General features: G+C 35.2%; 3 protein-coding genes across 9 annotated transcripts; 2 read left to right on the plus strand and 1 right to left on the minus strand.

The window, feature by feature from the left end:
• Positions 1-3,001, minus strand: LOC111308862 (BTB/POZ domain-containing protein At1g63850-like). Of its 3 annotated transcripts, XM_022907523.2 has the most exons (3): positions 1,671-2,999; positions 239-541; positions 1-159 (listed from the first exon to the last, which is right to left on the minus strand). In XM_022907523.2, the coding sequence occupies exons 1-2, from the start codon at positions 2,907-2,909 to the stop codon at positions 263-265; spliced, it is 1,518 nt and encodes a 505-aa protein (XP_022763258.2). In that variant the 5' UTR covers positions 2,910-2,999; the 3' UTR covers positions 1-159; positions 239-262. The 3 variants fall into 3 exon arrangements, with proteins under 3 accessions (XP_022763258.2, XP_022763257.2, XP_022763260.2); XM_022907522.2 differs by having other exon boundaries at positions 1-541; XM_022907525.2 differs by lacking the exon at positions 1-159 and having other exon boundaries at positions 422-558; positions 1,671-3,001.
• Positions 3,002-8,320: 5,319 nt separating this feature from the next.
• On the plus strand, positions 8,321-12,015 carry LOC111308865 (putative receptor-like serine/threonine-protein kinase At4g34500). Its single transcript, XM_022907526.2, has 7 exons — positions 8,321-9,063; positions 9,631-9,735; positions 9,821-9,943; positions 10,362-10,532; positions 10,637-10,766; positions 10,839-11,048; positions 11,645-12,015. Exons 1-7 carry the CDS (start codon positions 8,531-8,533, stop codon positions 11,759-11,761), a joined length of 1,389 nt encoding a protein of 462 aa, XP_022763261.2. The 5' UTR covers positions 8,321-8,530; the 3' UTR covers positions 11,762-12,015.
• A 1,156-nt stretch (positions 12,016-13,171) lies between these two features.
• LOC111308866 (cyclase-associated protein 1-like) lies at positions 13,172-19,194 on the plus strand. 5 transcript variants are annotated; one of them, XM_022907532.2, is made up of 12 exons: positions 13,172-13,671; positions 14,281-14,449; positions 14,859-14,923; positions 15,343-15,649; positions 15,740-15,887; positions 15,987-16,096; positions 16,259-16,314; positions 16,387-16,443; positions 16,634-16,777; positions 17,604-17,685; positions 18,023-18,078; positions 18,587-19,194. In XM_022907532.2, exons 1-12 carry the CDS (start codon positions 13,396-13,398, stop codon positions 18,638-18,640), a joined length of 1,524 nt encoding a protein of 507 aa, XP_022763267.2. In that variant the 5' UTR covers positions 13,172-13,395; the 3' UTR covers positions 18,641-19,194. The 5 variants fall into 5 exon arrangements, with proteins under 5 accessions (XP_022763267.2, XP_022763266.2, XP_022763268.2 ...); XM_022907531.2 differs by having other exon boundaries at positions 18,615-19,194; XM_022907533.2 differs by lacking the exon at positions 18,023-18,078 and having other exon boundaries at positions 18,615-18,780.
• Positions 19,195-19,890: the final 696 nt, after the last annotated feature.

A 19,890-nucleotide genomic window follows, 5' to 3' on the forward strand; every position in this document is an offset into this window, starting at 1 on the left:
TGAAGTCCATGAACTGAAAATTTGTCATAAAAGCCCAATTACTCTACAATAGGTAACATGCCTTTAAAAATCAAGTTTGGTTTAACTATATTTAGTAATACTAATTAAATTTCAATGAAGATAAAATTAAAATGTTCTTGTAATAATTACATTCCGTCCCTGCACACGAGTATAGTATATGCACATGAGTCAACAAGAGAACTAAAACTCCAAAACAAAAGCAGCGCTGAGGGGGTACCTATCCACTTAGTTACCATTCCTTCTAATCAAGATTTTCCAGTTGAGGAAGTTGAGTTGCCCTGCGAAACCAAGTGTTGAAGGCTGTGACCAAGTGGGGGCAATCTTCAACATTTCTGGTTGAGAAGCTAAGACATTGTTGCAACAACATTTGTGCATCTGACATTGGCAGTGTGGAGATAATCCTCAGAAACGTCTCCTCCAATTCCAGGTACAATGTTTTATGACTGGGCAGCATAGGTGAGACATTGTCTTTGCACACAATCAGAACAGGAAGCCAATCTTTGACAAGCTTCATTCTTACCTGAAATTTTACAGAGACTAAAGTCATTTTAACAACCACACATGATGGGCAAGAAAATAACTACTTCTCTAGAACTCAAGCAACACGCATGCATTATAACCAAGGTTTCATATGTAATGAAGTTTTTAAGAATAAACAAGAAACAGCTTACCATCTCCCAGTAAAAAAATAGCTTTACCCTCAAATTTTGTAAAAGCAAATAACACTACCCTTTAGTGCTCTGCAATTTATCACTCAAATCTATAGTCAACACATGTTCAGACCATACTTTTGCTTTAAAGAGATAAATTTTAATTAGTCTTTAGAAGATCATTTTTGAACTCTCAGAACCAAAAGTACTTATATCTCAAGCAAACTTTTTAGATCTCAAGTACATTAAGTTAAATGATTTTTGACAGATGAAGTTTTAAAGGTCCCAGTTGTTATGAGCATTGTGTACAAAATACTAGAATGAGTGATTCTCAACTGATTTACCGAACTACGTTGCATAGGCATCTCAATCAAATGGTTAGATCACCCAAAAGACACCACATTGGTTACATTTGCTCTTTTAAACAGGACCAATGACAGACCACATTTACTAGTCCCCATATTTACAAAAGCAAATCACATGTATTAACAGGCCAAAAAAGATGATCAAGGCCTGGAACCAAACAATTACCAGAACTTAACATTGCAATGAAATTTTCCAAGACTCAAACGTTAATTAACTGAAGACATGAACTTTCTTTCAGCAACTGATTGAACAGAGCCAAATTTCTTAGGGTTATAATCTTTCAGAATCACTTTTACAGCAAAGCTTAAGAAAGATCTGACTAACAACATGTCAACATATCATATAGGTAACCCATAACCCATACTCAATGGTCACCCAGACAAGACAACTAATAAGCTAGCTTCAACTTCCCCATTTATGAATCATAACTTTTAATTGAAATCAACTTGTTCCTCCCATAACAAATAATTCACAAACCTAAGAAGCAGGCCTCACCAGCACTCCATTAGAAGTACCAGCAAGCTCATAGAATCCATCAACAAAGCACAACTTCACATTTACCCATTTATTAGACATGGTTCAATAAACACCAGCATATTCATGTAGTCAAATAACTTCCAACAAAACCAATACCTGTCTAGCAGCTAATATTGTTCCAGCAGCGACTGCATTGGCAAGCTTACAAGTACACCGGAGCACGACAGCAGGAAGTCCAGGAACGATATTCCTCCAAGCATCATCCCTAAATGCTCTCAGCAAATCCGCTGTAAACGCAGCCTGCTCACTCCATTCCTTCACAGCCGAATCTGCCACCCTCAACTCAATCATCCTCTCGACCAACCACAACAAATGCCTCCCATTAGTCATAGCCGTGTGCAAATTCAACCTCTGTATCGCTTCCGTCTCATTATGATCCCCTCTAAAATCAGGGCTCGAATACTCCTCCAAACTCTCCTTCACAATCTTCAAACTCGTCTCGAACGCCCTCTCCAAAACCATCCTTGCTGATTCGCGCGACGAAAAATCCCTCAGAAGCTTAGCGACGAAGGCTTTAACAAACGCCATATTAGGATGGTTATGAATCGCCGCTAAAATCAATCCATGCAACATTTCTTCACAAGAATCATCTTTCCCAGGTGAAACTCTGGCGAGAAGTTCCTTCGATTCCTCCTCACGCAAGAAAGGGATCAAGCTTAAAACTCTCTTCTCCTCTTCCTCGCTCCATGGTACGGCTTCCAAGAAGTTCACGCATGATTTTACACAATCTTCGAAGAGTAATTCCAGAGCCACGGGGAGGATTTCGAGCGCGGTGGAAGCTGAGTCGATGACAGTTGCGAAATCGTTCGTGTAAAGCAGTTGAAGGACGGTTAAATGGACGGCTATGGAGTTTGGATCCTCGAGAACGCCGAGATTTAAATGAACAACGTTATTACTACCATTGCTTCTGGAATCTTCAGCGTCATTGATGCTGCTTGTGTCGGTGCTCGTTTGGTGTTGCCAACGATCAGATAAAAGCGCTGCGAAATATTTGGCGCGATCGATGACGCGGGAGTGCAGATAGACCTGGATGTCCGAATGGTGGGCCGAATCCAAGGGGGTGGCGGAATCAAAAGGAGACTGGTTGACGAAGAGCCGAAGGATGACGTCAGCGGTGGAGGGATCGTTGAACGAGGAGCTAATGGTGTTGGGAATGCTGGTGATGGCCGTGGCGGAAGAGATGGTGGAGGAGGAAGAGGTACGGCGTAACTTTTGGGAGAATTCGGAGATGGTTTTGTCGGGGAAGGTTTCAATGATTGCGGCGGAGGAAAGGCGCGTGGCGGAGTTGTGGTGGTGAGGCACGCGCTGGCGCTTTCGTGAGCTGTTTGGTATCATCGGGGAGTTTCTAGAGGAATTACCAATTCTAGTTTAGGATAAGAAGGAGATGAACAGGGTCTATGACGTTGGAGATTTGGGAGGAAAATCCGAAAATGGGAGGTGACTTTATGTTCGAATTGTAGAGGACAGGTGGCGTAACAAGAGGGCGAGTTCGTTGTTCCTGTATAGAATGCAATGTGGGGGCAGAGGATTTTTTTTTCCATATAAAGATTTTATCTGTGGCAAAGCTCATTTTATTTAGCCTGAGCTATATCTATTAATTGGAGATTTTTAGAAATAATTATCATTTTATATTCTAAATAAAAAATGCTAGAATGAAATATGGTCCAAAAAAATATTTAAAATAAAATCGTCAAGCATTTTATATTGAAATTTCTTTTAGTATAAAAAATAATTAATATAGAAGAAAAATTACAATGAAGTGAAGATGTGATGAATGAAATTTCAAAATCATTATTCATTATTTTATATCATTGCAACAAAAGGTGTAATTTAAATTAAATTGAATGGATATAATAAAAAAATAAATTTGAGTTATTCATTAAATAAATATTTATTTTTATTTAATTAAATAAAAATATTTAATTATAGAATGGAATAAAATGATTATTTTACGAAAATAATTATGTAATTTTTTGCATTAATAATTAGTTATTTTAAATTTTTAAAAAAATTATATTTAAACATGGGAAGAACAACTCATATACGCTCCTAATTGCAATCTCATCGTAATTATAACGTGAACGTTCGTTTAGGAGCCTTTCGTTCCAGCAAATATAGTTTTCCCTCGATAAAAGAAGATAAGGATGGCAAATTTATTTATTTTTTATTGTATTGGATGATGAGTTGCTCAATCTTACTCCCTAGATTTGCTAACGTGGAAACTTATGACTGAAGAAGAAAGAGCTTTGTTGGGAGACGATAGTGAAGAGTACGCGCCAATTCTTTATTAGGAGTCCATTAATAATTTGACTAAGTGTAAGTTCTAACTGGCTAACTGCCGAACTTCAAAATGCACGTGGGGAACTCAGCTGAGCTCGTATCCTCACGTGACAACCAAGCTCTCCAGACCAGAATCAGACCATCTATTTTATTGAGCCTAATGGATCTGGCTGTCGAGTTTGGATAAACACGTAGCCCAACCCAATTGTTTCTCTTTTTTGGTACATCAACCCAAGTCTCTTTATGAATAGATCCAATTTTTATTTATTTATTATGAATTATATTTTAAGGTAATTAATTAAAAAATATATAATTCATTTATTTTTTTTATTTATGTCCTAATTTATCTTCAAAAGGTAAAAATTAATAACATTAAAAGAAGCATTCAAATTGTGGATCATATTTGCATTCAATCATTTAATTTAATAATTGATGTATTTTTTAATACAAAAGTATAGATTCAAAACTTCCCATCATCTACAATCAAATAAACAAAATTTCCATTTCATTTTAACTCATGATTTGATCCTACAAAATTTCTTATTTAACTCATTGTAAAATAGAAAGTTATTGGCAACTAAAATCTTTATTCTATAGGATTGGTTAAATCATATATATAATTAATATTAATCTCTTTTGTTCTATTTTGTTCTATGGGATGCAAGTATCCTCCATCTTGCCACGTGTCAAAAGTTTCTGACCCACTTGCTTATCACTCTTTATAACTTCTCATAATCCATTTGCCAATCAACCCTTTTATTCCATCTGTACATTAAATAGAATTTACTCGATAACAATGACGATAATATTAAAAATAATTATTACTCTTTCAAACAAACCCAAAACAAAAAAATATTGGATTTAAACCGGTTGATGGGAAACTGTTGATGGTGGACCAGAGATTGATGATTTTACAAGGCTGAAACGCAAGTAAAAAGTTATAAATTATAAAGATGGTCGACCGGAACATGGTCCTCGGAGACCTTGGGCAAACCAACTGAACAATCAATACAACACATTGCACCAGCGTGGGGCATCTCAGTGTTTCCCAGAGCGTAGCACCCTTAATGACTGCAAATCCTACAAATTTTTGTTGCTTTGGTCCCATACCGCGTGGGACTTTAGGAGTTGGTCCCAACTCCAACCAATCCTATCAGACAGAAGCACTAGCAAGTTTAGACAAGTTTCATCAAGGTTTTTGTTTTTTTTGTTCTTCTTTCTTACTACTTGTTATTGTCTGATTTTAGATGCAACCGTTGTGATTACAATAAACTAACCGTTCTGATTGTCATTTTTGTTTTGTTTTCAGTTTGAACCAAACAGATTCTTTTAGTTTGCTTGCATTCAACAACATTTCGTGTATTAAAAATATCACTTATAATTATTATATTATAATTAATTAATTATAAATTCACATTTATAAATAATAAACTTTATCTGATTTTTTATTATGATTGGATAATTGAAAATATATAATAAAAAAATGGTACCTAAAATGATCCCGTGTTTATCGTGTATATGCTGATATGGCAATCCCTCTCCATGATTTTTGCTTGTTTTATCGAAGAAGATTTCAAAATTTAGATCCAAGTTTCAATGGCAGAGTCGATTCACAAATGTTTTCGATGATTCACGCAACTTCACGAGCTAATGAGCTCATGTTTAATGACATTGCTGGAGTGGTTGGACACATCATGTAAGGTGAGTAGTTGTGACTTCTCCTTGTGAAAAAAATGGAAAATTTTAGTTTCTGTTGGCCCCTTAAGAGTCTAAAATTACACACGGATAATTGTATGATACGATTGAAAAAGGATTTCATCGCTATCAATTGATAACAACTTTCAAAATAATTGAAAATGGACCACTTGTGACAAACGATTGAAAAATAAGTCATCTCTATCGATTGATAAATAATTTTGGGAGAACCCAAAGAATCCCATTTTAATAAACTAATAGCCTGGTTTTTAAAATTTTATAAATGAGATTAAAAAATTATCACATGTTTTATTATTTAAAACTAATTTTTTATTTTAAATGTATTTTAAAAGACATTAATTATTTTATTAACCTCACTTGCAAAATCGAAAAACTTATTTATTAATAAATGAGATAATTTCTCTAATTTAAGATGGACCACTTGTTACTATAGTTTTTAGATATAATTATATCAATTAATAAAATTAAGTTTTAGATTGACGGCAAATCTTATTGATCGACAAAAATTAAATAAGTGCATATGAGAATATAATAAATTAAGTTTGAATTGATATAATATTAAATTCAAATTGAATTCAAAATTTGATTCAAACTCAATTGAATTTTATTATTTAGTTTAAGTTTCACTTGATATAAAAATTAAATTATTTAAATTTATTTTATTATATTTAATTAATATATAAAAATAAATTTAATTTTTATATTCAATAAAAATTTAATTATTTGTGTTTAAACTAAAATTTGAATTTAAATATTTATTAATTAAATTTATAAATTATCTAAATCAAATATAAAAATACTTAAATTTAATTAAATCGATAATTCAAAAAATTAATTCAATAATAATTAAATCAAAATTAATCTGAATAACTTACAAACGTGTCATTCAGACGTTTAATTACACTTACCAGTGACCACTGTTTTTATTTTCTTTGGATACATATGGGCACTAATTATTAGCCCAAACTGCAGCCTTTTCTGGATTACAACAACTTTTCAATTCACGACAACTGGAAAAATCTGAAATGGTTTGAGCATAAACCTGGCGCTCCAATTAAATCTGTGCTGCCCCCATTTCCTAACTCACGAATTCCCCACATTTCTCATTAATATGGTTTTCAGGGGCCCCGCTCTCATCGTGCCACCGTTGTATTCTTCGGGAAGGCTACGGCAACACCGACAAAAAAAGCAGGCCTCCATTTGTCAAATTTACAAGAAACCCCCTCCAGTTGATCAATAATGTTGGATTAACTCATTAACTTACATATTAGTTGTTGCTTAATTGTAGATTAGTTGTGTTTTCAAAATCATTGACGCTAGAGAGTACGTAGCTATGATGTGCAATATATCTTAATGGTCAAATATTGCAATTTGTCTAACACACAAGATTTTCTCATTTGAAGATTTAAAAACCTCAAGCTTTCTATAAGATGATTTTATTTTTTAAATGAAAACAAAAAAAAAAATGATCTTAGATTTTATTTGTGAATAATAAAATTAAATTCGTGGAATAAAATACTTATAACAGTTACGTGCAATAATCGATAGCCTTTTAAACATAAGTACGTATTTATATTAGAATAGTACTTAGGTTTCATATAATTTAACATGAAAAAATTAGTTGAATTTTAAATTAATAATATGATTATTATTATTATTATTATTATTATTAATTTCATGTTTCAGTTATTACAATTTAAATTGTTGAATTCGACAAAGATTTATTGTGTTTTTAAATTTCATTTTTGGCAATGATTGTTGAAGCAAGGTTGCATTGGTGAGAAGCAATGACAAAAATGATTAACACCAGGGCAATTTCACCTACTGCAATTTCTTCTGATCTGCAATAAATACAGATCTGTATTTGGAAAGTTTCAAACTACTACCATAACTGTAATTTTCCATGGTTTAAACAGTATTAAAAAAAAAGGGTGTATTTTTTTTGGGATCAAGAATTTAAACCAGTTGTTAAAACCAAGCAAAAGGAGGTTACCGGACGAATGGCCATTAGGTAGCAAGTTTACATTCGACATTCACATTCAACCAGGCAAATGGGGGATGTCCGATGCTGTTCAAATCTCGTGGAATTCTGGTCGGCTTAAATTGTGATCTACGTAAAGGCTGACCGGCCATTGTTCCCTGAAAAAAATTGGTTGAAAAACAAAAAAGAACTGAAAACTTGTTGTTCGGCATAGTATTTTTAACCTAATCTCGTCTCGTCCAAATGTTAAAGATCTTCTTGTTGTCGGAGAATCTTTGCTCCAAATTAAGGAACTCAATCACAAAGAGATCTTGCTTTAGTTTCTCAGTTCATCATGATCTGCACATGCTTTTTCCCTTGAATTTTGCTTAACATCTTCCTCCTCTACACTTTCCAAGTTTTTTTTCCCTTTCAAATGATACAAAAAAAATTATTTTGTAAAATAAAAATTTAATGAATATATTCTTAAATTTAATAATTTATTATTGAATTGAATATGATTAAATGTTTATTCTAATGAAATTAAATATGATTTGTTACTCCAAAATTTATCATAATTAAAACTAATAAATTACGAATTAAAGATTCATAATAGTACTGTAATCATCATTTTCATCGTTGATTAAGGAAAAAGAGAACAAATGAGAGGGGGCTTTGGTCTTTCGGGTTATTTTAGTCATTTTAAAGCAGAAGAAGAGCGAGTAATCAGCCTACAGTGGCATTCCCGTAATAAAGCCGCATACGCCAACCCAAAACCCAATATAGTTACAACTCATCATCCATGTCTTGCTTCACTTTTGTTTTTTCCTTTGTATCCGTTGAAGCTTTCTTTTTTCTTTCTCTTTAAAGCATCGAAACCACTATGTTCCCTTACTTTTACCACTCTTTAAGCCCTCCTTGAAATCTTTCTTTCTAATCGCTATTTCTCTTAACATTTTCTTTCACTTTTCCCAGAAAATTCCATCCCTCGCCGGAACCAATGCCGGTCACCGGCGAAACCGACGACAACAACGAAAACAATTCTATAACTCATATTCTTTCATCAAAAACACCGTTGTTCAAACTTAAACTTTATATAGTAATCTCAATCCTCGTAGTCTTCGTACTTCTGTTTTCTTTCGCAATCTTCTTATGTTTCCGTCTAAACAGAAACGCGCGCAAGCGGAAGGTGAAGCATAGCTCAGGTCTTATTCCGTTGGTCTCCAAAGAGATCGTGGAGATCAAGGCGTTGGATCAAAACGTAGGTTGCTTTACAGAGGAGGGCAAAATGGGGAATGTCGTTCCCAAGAAGAGTAGCGAAGGAGTTAGCGATGATGCCTCGGGAGCCAGTGATGTGTCGGCGGATGTTCAGAATATCGGGTGGGGTCGGTGGTATAGCATGAAGGAGCTCGAGATGGCGACACGTGGATTCGCCGAGGAGAATGTGATCGGTGAAGGTGGATACGGTGTCGTATTCAGAGGCATTTTGCAAGACGGTTCTGTCGTTGCTGTAAAAAATCTGCTTAATAACAAGTACGTAAAGTGAACCTCTTAATTTCATAACGATGAACGAGATCATGCTTTTATTACTCCGTTTGTTTCTAGGGAAAAGACAAAGCAGTTTCCTGGAAAATCTTTATCTTGGTTATTTTATCTTATGCATGCTAGATCTAAGACAGACTGTTAAAGATTATGTTTCTTTTAAATTGGGTCTAACATTGTAACTTGACTACAATCTGGCTTTGGATTGCTTTTTTTATTTTAAATAAAGTAAATTTCTTGTCTTTGTTGCGTGCCGCAGAACTAGGGAAAGTAAAAAAATGGTTACTTTGTTCTTTATTATTTTGGTGTTACTTTTGAACATCACGATGTCATCTTAAGCGAGTGCATAACCAACTTAGCTAATCGTGTTTCTTTTTTTAATATTCGAATAAAACAATCGAACTGTTTTTCACTTTCTTTGCTTTTACTTTGGCTTTCCTTGTTTTGTCCTTACTCTTGAGTTGACTGGTAAATGGGAATCAAGTTTTGTTTATTTATTTATTTACTTTGTTTAGTTTAATTGTTTTCTAAGCAAAATTCCTGTTGCATTGTTAACAGGGGCCAAGCAGAGAAGGAGTTCAGCGTGGAAGTTGAAGCCATTGGCAAAGTGAGGCATAAGAACTTGGTTGGTCTAGTTGGATATTGCGCGGAAGGAGCTCGAAGGTAATTTTTGTATATGCCACTTGACAGACAAACCTTACATCTTTAATGGAAATGAACTGGCAATACTAAATTACTATTTATTCAGGATGCTTGTGTATGAATACGTTGACAATGGGAACTTGGAGCAATGGTTGCATGGTGATGTAGGGCCTATTAGTCCTCTTACGTGGGATATAAGAATGAAGATTGCAATAGGAACGGCAAAAGGGTGAGGAATTCCCTCTTTTTGTTTTTTTTTCCTTTCCCAGTCTCATGAAGCATTATTTTCTTGCCTCTGCTTGAAAAATAATTTTTACATGTGCAGTTGCATACCATCTTAAGTGGCATTAATCTTGTCAATTTGTCTTCGTAGAAATTTTTTTTCACATTTGTTACTTATTATCCTTAATGATAGGATCATATCCAGTGAGAAGAAGAAAACTGAAAATTGAAACATTAATAAAAACCTTACAAATACTCAAGAAATATCTGCTTAGAGCAGCAGAGGTTTCATCAAAACCTTCTGTGAAATTATTTTGTATCTTCTTATTGTAATTTTAACCTGTGCAGGCGGTGGTTTTAGTTTTTGTCATACTTCCATCCTTTTTCCCTACACTAAATTGTTATGTTTCTTGCTTCTTTTGCAGGTTAGCCTATTTGCATGAAGGGCTGGAACCTAAAGTTGTGCATCGCGATGTAAAATCAAGTAATATTCTTCTGGACAAAAAGTGGAACCCAAAAGTATCAGATTTTGGATTAGCCAAGCTCTTGGGTTCTGAAGCAAGCTATGTGACTACACGTGTAATGGGGACATTTGGGTTTGTTCTCTTTCATAACCACGCCTATATTTTGGCAGATGGAAACATATTTATACCCTACACCATTAGTTCTTATTGTGTGATATATATTTTTTTCTCTGCAGTTATGTATCCCCGGAATATGCAAGCACAGGTATGCTTAATGAGGGAAGTGATGTCTATAGTTTTGGAGTTCTACTCATGGAGATAATTACAGGGAGAAGCCCAATTGATTATTCTAGGCCACCTGGAGAGGTAAAAACAATGTTTCTCTTGCAATACTGCCAAAACACCATAATAACACCTTTTCTTTCTGATGTGCTTCAGATGAACTTAGTTGATTGGTTCAAAGGTATGGTAGCAAGTCGTCGTGGAGAAGATCTTGTGGACCCATTGATTGAAGTTCAACCCTCACCTAGGGCTTTGAAACGAGCATTGCTTGTTTGTCTCCGCTGTATAGATTTGGATGCCAATAAGCGCCCAAAAATGGGGCAGATTGTTCATATGCTTGAGGCAGATGATTTTCCTTTCCGCTCTGTAAGCCCTTCTTTCACATGCTTTCTCCATAACCTTTTATAATTAGTCCTTGATTACTAATAACATGCCATAACCTTTATTGTAATGGTCTGTCGTCAGTTTTATTTTAATTTCAAGATTTGATTGGTCCTGGTGGTCAAGAAAAGCATATTTTCATGTTCTTTCCATGAAGTGAAGTTTTATTTTGTTTATGTCAATGGCCAAAGTTTTCCTCGTAAAGAATGAGTTTTCAATAAAAGGGAGCCATATGGGCTCAGTTGAGTATTAGATGTCTGAACTCTTTTATCCCACTGATAACACATATTGAGTCCTTAGTACATGTACTTTTTAATTCCTGTGAGTGCAAGATTTCATGCTCTTTTTGAAGAATTTTTATCCACACCGAGCACTTAGGACATCAAGCATGCCAGGGACCAACAGTTGTTGATGGTTAATATGTTTATAAAAACCTTAAAACATGCTGATGTATTAATCTGATTGTCATTATATCCGCAAGGGAATTACCCATTTCTATTTCCTTGAGATGACTTTTCCATCATATTTTGATTCTGTTTTCCCTTGCTTTTAGTGTTTTGAACCTGTTCCTTTTTCTGCAGGAGCACCGGCTGGCGCAGGAGAGAGATACCATTCCATCTTCTGTGCCAATATCCAAGAAAATTCCCTATCCAAAGCGTGTTGAGAATGTTGATGCAGAGAAATCAAGATGGAGATAATTGTTGTTGGTTCAAGGCAGTATGGTTCCTAAGGTCAGATTATGTTGTAGAATAAGTTCTCTACTAGTTTACATGAAAAGATTACTCACCTTGGATGTGCACATATATAATTTTTCTTGGTTACTTTTTGTTGATACACTGTGGCATTTTAGATTTCAACTAGCCTTGTAAATATGTACCCCCTCTTTTTTTGTAAAACAATATGCACTTGCCTTTTAATATTTGATATTATACCAGTCTGTTTAAGAATGTCAATCCTGTCTATTCTTGCATTGATGAAGACCATGATATACTTGATGTCTGCCAAAGACTTGTTCCATATAAAGGAAGTATTGTTTAAATACAGGTGACAAACATTTTTCTCATCCGCGACATGTTTCCAGTGCTAAATTATTTGCTAATAAGCTTCTATAACTAAAGGTAAGATCTTTAATTTCTGCTTTGACATTCATGGTATTTGAAGTGAGCAGAGGTGTAAAACTTCTTTCACTTTGCCATATTTACCGTAAATGTCAGATACTGTGGATATCATGAAGCCGATGACTTGAAAAACAATTGAAACTTGTGAATTCATTTACGATTATTTAGCAATTTAAACCCGCCACTGCAAGAATAGAACCATCGATCACTTATCTGCAACTTAATATAGAATTTGAAAACTGATTTCTTACCAGATTAAGAAGTGCCTGAGAATGAAGAAACCGTTTGGGAATTTGGGAAATGATAACTCCTAACAGAAGAGGAAATGCTTCAATATTCAGTTACCACCTAACTTGAACTTGGTATCCTGTTGGTTTCACCAACATCACAAGGCAGTATTTCTATGTTGCTTTCACCGACAATGCCTAGTAAACTGCTCCAAGGTTACTTTTGTTGTGGACACTGGATATGTCATTGTTTGTTGAAATAGCCTACCCCCTTTGTTTTTAGCAGGAAATGGCAGCACCATTTTGCCAGGATAGGTAAACAGCTTAAATCATACCACTGATTCCAATGTGGGGCTTCAGTGAACAGGAAAAAAAGTAACATTGACCCGAAAAGTTTGATGTTGTATCATTTTTGGTTCACACCATTATGGGACTCCAGTCGTAGGCACATGGTTGAACAGTCGTGCTGAGTAGCATGTTCCCGGTAAAGAGACCGAAATCATGTCAATCAAAACAAGCAAATGTTTCCAAACCTGAAGTGCCTTGTCTGGGTAAGAAACGGCTAAAATTCATGGTTATCAAACTAATATCATTGCCATCCTTGATTGTTCTGTTCAATTGATTAACCCCTTTCCTCAGCTGGAACATCAAAAAGAAACAATATTCATATAATTTTTTGCCATTTGCGGTAATCCTGTATTACCGACACGTGTCTTCATCAGATTCAATCTCTTAAAAACAAATCCTGCGACAACAAACAAACACACACACACACACACACACTCTCTCTCTCTCTCTCTCTCTCTCTCTCTCCGACCTTTCGGCGATTAAAGAAAAAAAAGAAAAAAAAAAGAGAATTAAAAAGTAGTTATGTAAATCATTTCAAACTCCAGATCTGCTCTAGGGACCAATTTCAAAATTTTCGAGAAATTTTAAAGTGAATTGGAGCATTTTTGTAGAGTGAAGGGAGAGAGTTTAGTTTTGAGTATGGAGGGGAAGCTGATAGAGAGGTTGGAGGCCGCGGTGGCGCGGCTGGAGGCTCTATCGGCCGGTGGAATTTCGGCGAGAGGCTTACCGGATGGCAGTGTTGAGGTGGCTTCGGATCCCTCGATTGTGGCGTTTGACGATCTGATGGCTCAATATGTGGCTAGGGTTTCCGGTGCTGCGGAGAAGATTGGAGGTCAAGTGCTGGATGTGACTAAGATTCTTCTCGAGGCTTTCTCTGTGCAAAAGAAGCTTCTGATCGAGATCAAGCAAACTCAGGTTACAGTTTTTCTTTTCCTTTTATTTAATTAAATTTTATTGTGCCTATTTTGTTTGATTGAGCTTTTTATTACTATTTTTTTTTATTATTTTATTTTGTGATGAATTATGTGAAATACAGTGAATTAGATTCAGGTATAAAATATTTATAGTTGTGATGATTGTATAGAAGAGGTTTTGGTTTTAGGTGCTATGCAGAGACATTTTATCTATTAGATAGATCTAATACCGTTGATTCCAATAGGAGAGTGTCCATTTATGTTTGAAATTTGACCATAATTGTTTCACGATCTTAAGAAAGCATGATAATTATTGAGATATGACATTATTTGGCCATTTCTTAGCAAATAATATTCGCGGAGAAGCATTTGGGTCATATAGTTTATAGGAAGCTGTCTAAAGAAGATGTTGTCATAGAGGAAATTAACATTTCATGGCTTGAATGTTTGATGTTATTTGTTTTTTTGAATAAATTGGTTTTAGATGCTAGGGCAAAATATTGATCTTCTAGCTGCTGTCTGCTTGTTATCCTTTTACTTTGCTAGTATCGTATTCAGTGGCTCTAATGTGCTCATGAAATTTTTAACGTATTCTGCTCTGTTGGTACAGAAACCTGATATGGCAGGCTTGGCTGAATTTCTCAAACCACTAAATGAAGTGATCATGAAGGCTAATGCCATGGCAGAAGGGAGGCGATCTGATTTTTACAACCACTTGAAGAGTGCTGGGGACAGTCTTTCAGCTTTAGCATGGATTGCTTACACTGGAAAAGATTGTGGTATGTGAATGTATGTGGTGCCCTATTTGCACATAACTGTATTTGCACAATGAAGTGATTCACGTGTGGGGTGTAGCATAACTCCTAACTTATGTTGAACAAAATCAGGAGTCTGGTTTACACTATCTGTTTAAAGTGTGGATTATATTTCTGCCTTTGTTCACAGCTTGAATTAGGCTCATGCTTTAAACTAATCACACTTCTGGAAAAAGTGTGACCTCCACTCCTGCTTTTCATGCTTAGGCCTTTAGCTAAAGAATATAAGTTGTGATGCTGCTTGTTGTGTAAATCATCATATCCAGTGAAGGTCTTGCTACGTGTAAATAGCCTTTTTATAATTTTATATGACAATAACATCTGATATGCTGCCACTTGCTGTTTGATTCTTGGTAATGCTTTTCTCTTGAAGGTATGAGCATGCCAATTGCACATGTGGAAGATGGTTGGCAAATGGCTGAATTTTACAACAACAAGGTACTTTTTTACTTTTAGGAAGCCAGCAACTCAACCTGGAAACAGACATCCATTATGCATGTATCTGTTGCTTTGAGATTAAGGAAGAAAATTAAGGAACGGCATTGGATGCTTAACAGGGTTGCTAAATCTTCTTATCATTTCCATATGTTAATGTTTTTTTTTTCTCTTTCTTTCTTTCTTTCTTAAAAAATTGGTCAATGATGCTGGTCGGATAAACCTCTCTTTTTTATGCAACAGATATATATATATATATATATATATATTATAGTGAGAAACTTTAATATATTGAAATTTTTTGTAAGTGGTGGTTAACGCATTCTGATTGTATCTTTTTCATCTATTGTCAATTGATATGTTCGTACATTTGAGCAAAATTTCTGGTTGGTTGGTATTGAAATATGTACTGTAAATATCAGGTGCTTGTAGAGTACAGAAACAAAGATCCCAACCATGTTGAGTGGGCCAAAGCTTTGAAGGAGCTGTATTTGCCAGGTCTAAGGGATTATGTCAAAAGTCATTATCCTCTTGGCCCAGTATGGAGTGCTTCTGGTAAAAAGGCATCTAGTGCTCCATCAAAAGCTCCTCCACCAGGTGCCCCCGCACCTCCTCCTCCTCCACCTGCTTGTCTTTTCAGCTCAGAACCTTCTCAACCTTCTTCATCACATCCAAAACAAGGGATGGCAGCTGTTTTCCAAGAAATCAATACTGGGAATGTTACTGCAGGTATCCTATTTCCCCTCCGTCTCTTCTGCCTTGCTGTCTATCTTTTCTGTCTATATTGAGCCCCTAATATCTGATTCTCTTAATGTCTAGGCCTGAAGAAGGTTACTGCTGATATGAAGACAAAGAACCGTACAGATAGAACAGGCGTTGTTAGTGCTCTCGAAAAGGAAACACGCTCCAGCTCATCTTCTTTCTCTAAAGCAGGACCACCAAAACTGGAGCTGCAAATGGGTCGTAAGTAAGTGTGCATGATTTCTGTATGCTTGTTTAATTTTTATTTAGGTGGTTGGTAGTGGTATTTGAATTGTTAAGTGTCTCTTACTTGTAATATTGGCAGGTGGGTTGTTGAGAACCAAATTGGAAGAAAGAACTTAGTTATTGATGACTGTGATGCCAAACAGTCTGTATATGTTTTTGGATGCAAGGATTCTGTTTTGCAGATTCAGGGTAAGTTTATTATATCAAAATGCCTGATTTATTTTTCACACTGCATTGTAATTTCTTTACATGTGTAATTGTTTGCTTTGCCTTTGTTAATCATTTTGTTATTTGAAAGAGATGAATGTTGAAAAGTCATGAGCAACTTAGCGGTTTTGTGATATTTTGTAGGGAAAGTCAACAATATAACAATTGACAAATGCACTAAGATGGGAGTGGTATTTCAGGTTTGTATGGCAAAAACCTACTTTCAACATTTCTATTTTTCAGAAGTGTAACATATTTGCTTAAATGTGCAGGACGTTGTGGCTGCTTGTGAGATAGTAAACTGCAATGGTGTTGAGGTGCAATGCCAGGTATCTTTCTTCTTCTTCCTTCTGATATAAATACCTTGCAAGCAAATTCTGGCTATGCTATCATGTGCCATAAATTAGCACATAATTGGCTTTTGTTCCATGCTCTTTGATATTGTTACTACTTACTGTTGCTGTAATTCGTGATTGATAGTGTTTATGCTTATGATTATCTATTTTGTGGCTGTTCTAGGGTTCTGCTCCTACAATTTCAGTGGACAACACATCTGGCTGTCAGTTGTACTTAAGCAAAGATTCTTTAGGGGCATCTATAACAACGGCAAAGTCAAGTGAGATCAATGTATTAGTACCTGCTGCTGGGTCTGATGGTGACTGGGTAAGTTGACAAGCCTTTTCCTGTGTTTTTGAACCTTTTGACTATAAGGTTTTCTTGATTACCTATATTCTCCTTCCTTCAGTTTGTAATTCATTTATGTTACTTATAGAATAGTTGGCCTGAATTGCATTGTTATCCATTTGGTTGCCATGTCTTATAGAAAGCAATGTTTGTGTTAAAACTGCAATATTCATGTGCCACTAAATGTTTTTTCTTGATTTCAGTTGAAAGACTGTTAGTAGCATGAGTAAGAATGGAAAATGCTAATTAAAATTTAATTATAAACTTGAAGTCTTGATTACAATGGTTAGCTGGAACAGTGGAAGGAAGATATTTTGCTTTTCTTGGTTGGTTTAGTTTGAGATTTGATCCTTTGTTTTGGTTACATGGTTGCTTGCATTTCCTTACAACATTATTATGATCGTACACCCTAGAAATGTAAGAACATAAAAGCATGTTTATGTAATTAACTTCAATGTTAGACGGTCCTTTGACTGTTATACGTATAAGAATATTTTTGGGGTCTTATATATATCAGCTTGAAAGAGGTATCTGCATTTAAATTTTTAATCAGACCCTTGTTTCAGATAATTTAGGGTGTATTAATGTCATTTTCTTACCTCTATTTGCACTAGCTACTGTAGGAATAAGTCTCAAAGCACCAAGCAAAGATAGGCAATGTGCTTTCTCTCCTCTAAAATGTTGTAGATTAATGTATAAGTAGTTTAATGGTTGTTATATTCCATTAATTATTTTTGTGTCAGCATCATGTTATGAAATGACAGCGTTAGGTTACATTGTTTGCTTACAATGTTTTCTGTTGTAGGGGGAGCATTCTTTGCCGCAACAGTATATCCATGTATTCAAGGATGGCCAGTTTGAAACTACTCCAGTCTCGCACTCAGGAGGTTAATTGAGATTTATTTGAATCGACAATTTAGCTTTTCCTTTTCTACTTTATTCTTTTATTTCCTTAGACAGCTGTGGGTGATTTTGATTTCTTTTGTAGCCTTGATACAATCGCTGTCTATATATTTATGACACATCTGTTGGTCATCATCTGGTCTATTCCTTCAGTTATACTCTGAACAGTTTGAATCTTCCATGATCTCTTTCTTTGTGTTTGTTTTCTTGAGATAAGTTGGAGCTTTTTGCAACTATTTATGTTGTAATTTGAACTTTGTTTTTATAATATTCTGCTTTTGGATTTTGTAAATGAATTAATATGTGTTTTTGCGCATGCAGCTTTTCTTAGATTCAATCTGCTTATTTATTTGGATGTACTGGAAACAAGAACTCAGGTAAAAAAATGTGAAACGTAGTAGTAACTACAAATTACTAGTTTGCAACTAATAGTATATTGGTCCGCTTAAAGTAGTGGGGCGAAACTGCCTTCCCCAATGATGTTAACATATTATGACAATACTCAAAACAATATTGTACCTTTTTCTTTTCTGACGCAAATGACACTTCACATGGTTAGGGGACACTGTTTTATGACAATGATGTCCAAGCTGTTGCTTATTACTATCAGTCCATACGTTTCCTAAGTGCGATTATAAGTGCTCTAGGCTTATTTATTTATTTTTTTGATTTAGGAGAATGGGATCATTTGAATTCAGCTATTTGAGCAACAAAAACATATATCAATATTGTGTCAAATGATCGAATGAAAGTATCAAGATAATTGATTGCAAAACGTAGCTTGAATATAAAATGTTTGTAGTATTTCCTGTGCTTGAAACTGGGGATTGGTTATATAAAAATAATATTATTTGATTTGGCTACGTTATAATTTTTACATGATAGCGATGGATAAACTGGAAGGAATCTGTAGGTGAAACTTGGCGTGGATCTGAGTAAAGGTTCATGTGTCTGTCCATATATGTGCTCCTCTAAATCAACATGAAGAAGTGTCGAGCGCGCTGAATTTGTTTGTACTTGAGCAATGGAAATGGGCCGGAAATTGACGTTTCGCATACGAAAACCTCACTCTCTCTCTCCGTCGCTGTTCAATCATAGGCAAGGAAGGTCCAATGGGAGGTCACTTTTTGAAAGTGGGGCAAGCCGCTGCAATGCAATTGCAATCCTTCGCTGTTGGCGCAAGCAGTACTGGAGTAGTTGGTGGGTCAAATTCTTCACAGCTGATTGAACCCATCTTATATTCCTATACATTTACGGCCGATTCTAATAAACCAAAGAAAGCCAGATTAGACAAAGTGACACCAGTTTCTTCCTCAGATACAGCTGCTCCACTTGAGGCTATGGTATGGTCATAAAGTTCAAGTCAAGGCGGTACCATGGCTCGGTTCAGGCAAAATCATATTTATTTCAGAGAAATATTAGCTTTTAGGTAGCTTAACATCTGAACAATATATGAATAACTTTTTTTATAAAAAAAAGTTGCTTGATATTAAGGCAAGCGGTCCCAATATTGGAATTAAGAAACCAAACTATCAACCTCAAAATCAAAAGCCGAAATATATTATAATCAATCAATTTCTTCCTAGATTGAATAAAGTAATAAGTATCTCAATTTCACTCATTTTTTTCAAGTAGAAATTGACTTGTTTTAAAATATTAATGTTAGTTTTTCATACACTGATATTGAAATACTAATCGCATATCTATTTTTACAATTTGTTTTACTATTACAACTAAAATTGAACGACTAGTTAGTAATTTATGTAAATATTACTGCCGGGTTTAATTTGGGTCTAATGGCATTCGTGGAGTTGGGCAGAAAGGTAAACAGAGGTACGGGTTTGGATCACAACCTACTCTAGCTCTTTCCTGGAAAGGTTTTTGTGGAACAATTTGATTTGCCTCTATAGAAGAAATGAGATCACCACAAAATCTTCGATGTATGGTCCCTCTTTGCCCCCTCCCTACTAACACGCCAAACTAAAATAAATGAAATTCTTTTCCCTGATAGGAAAAAAAAAAAAAGGCTGAAAAACTACATCATACAGTAGTGGAAAAACTGGAAATATGAAATGCAAAAGCACAATTGGTCCCACTCTCCAGCACGTGGTGGTTGAAAATGTTAAATTTCCAATCAGTAATCAGAACCCAGGAAGCTGCTTTGAGTTTTCTACAACTTTTTACCGTTA

The sequence above is a fragment of the Durio zibethinus genome, chromosome 2 (assembly GCF_047325235.1).
Source record: "Durio zibethinus cultivar Kanyao isolate XHJ-2024 chromosome 2, ASM4732523v1, whole genome shotgun sequence".
Taxonomy (NCBI): domain Eukaryota; kingdom Viridiplantae; phylum Streptophyta; class Magnoliopsida; order Malvales; family Malvaceae; genus Durio; species Durio zibethinus.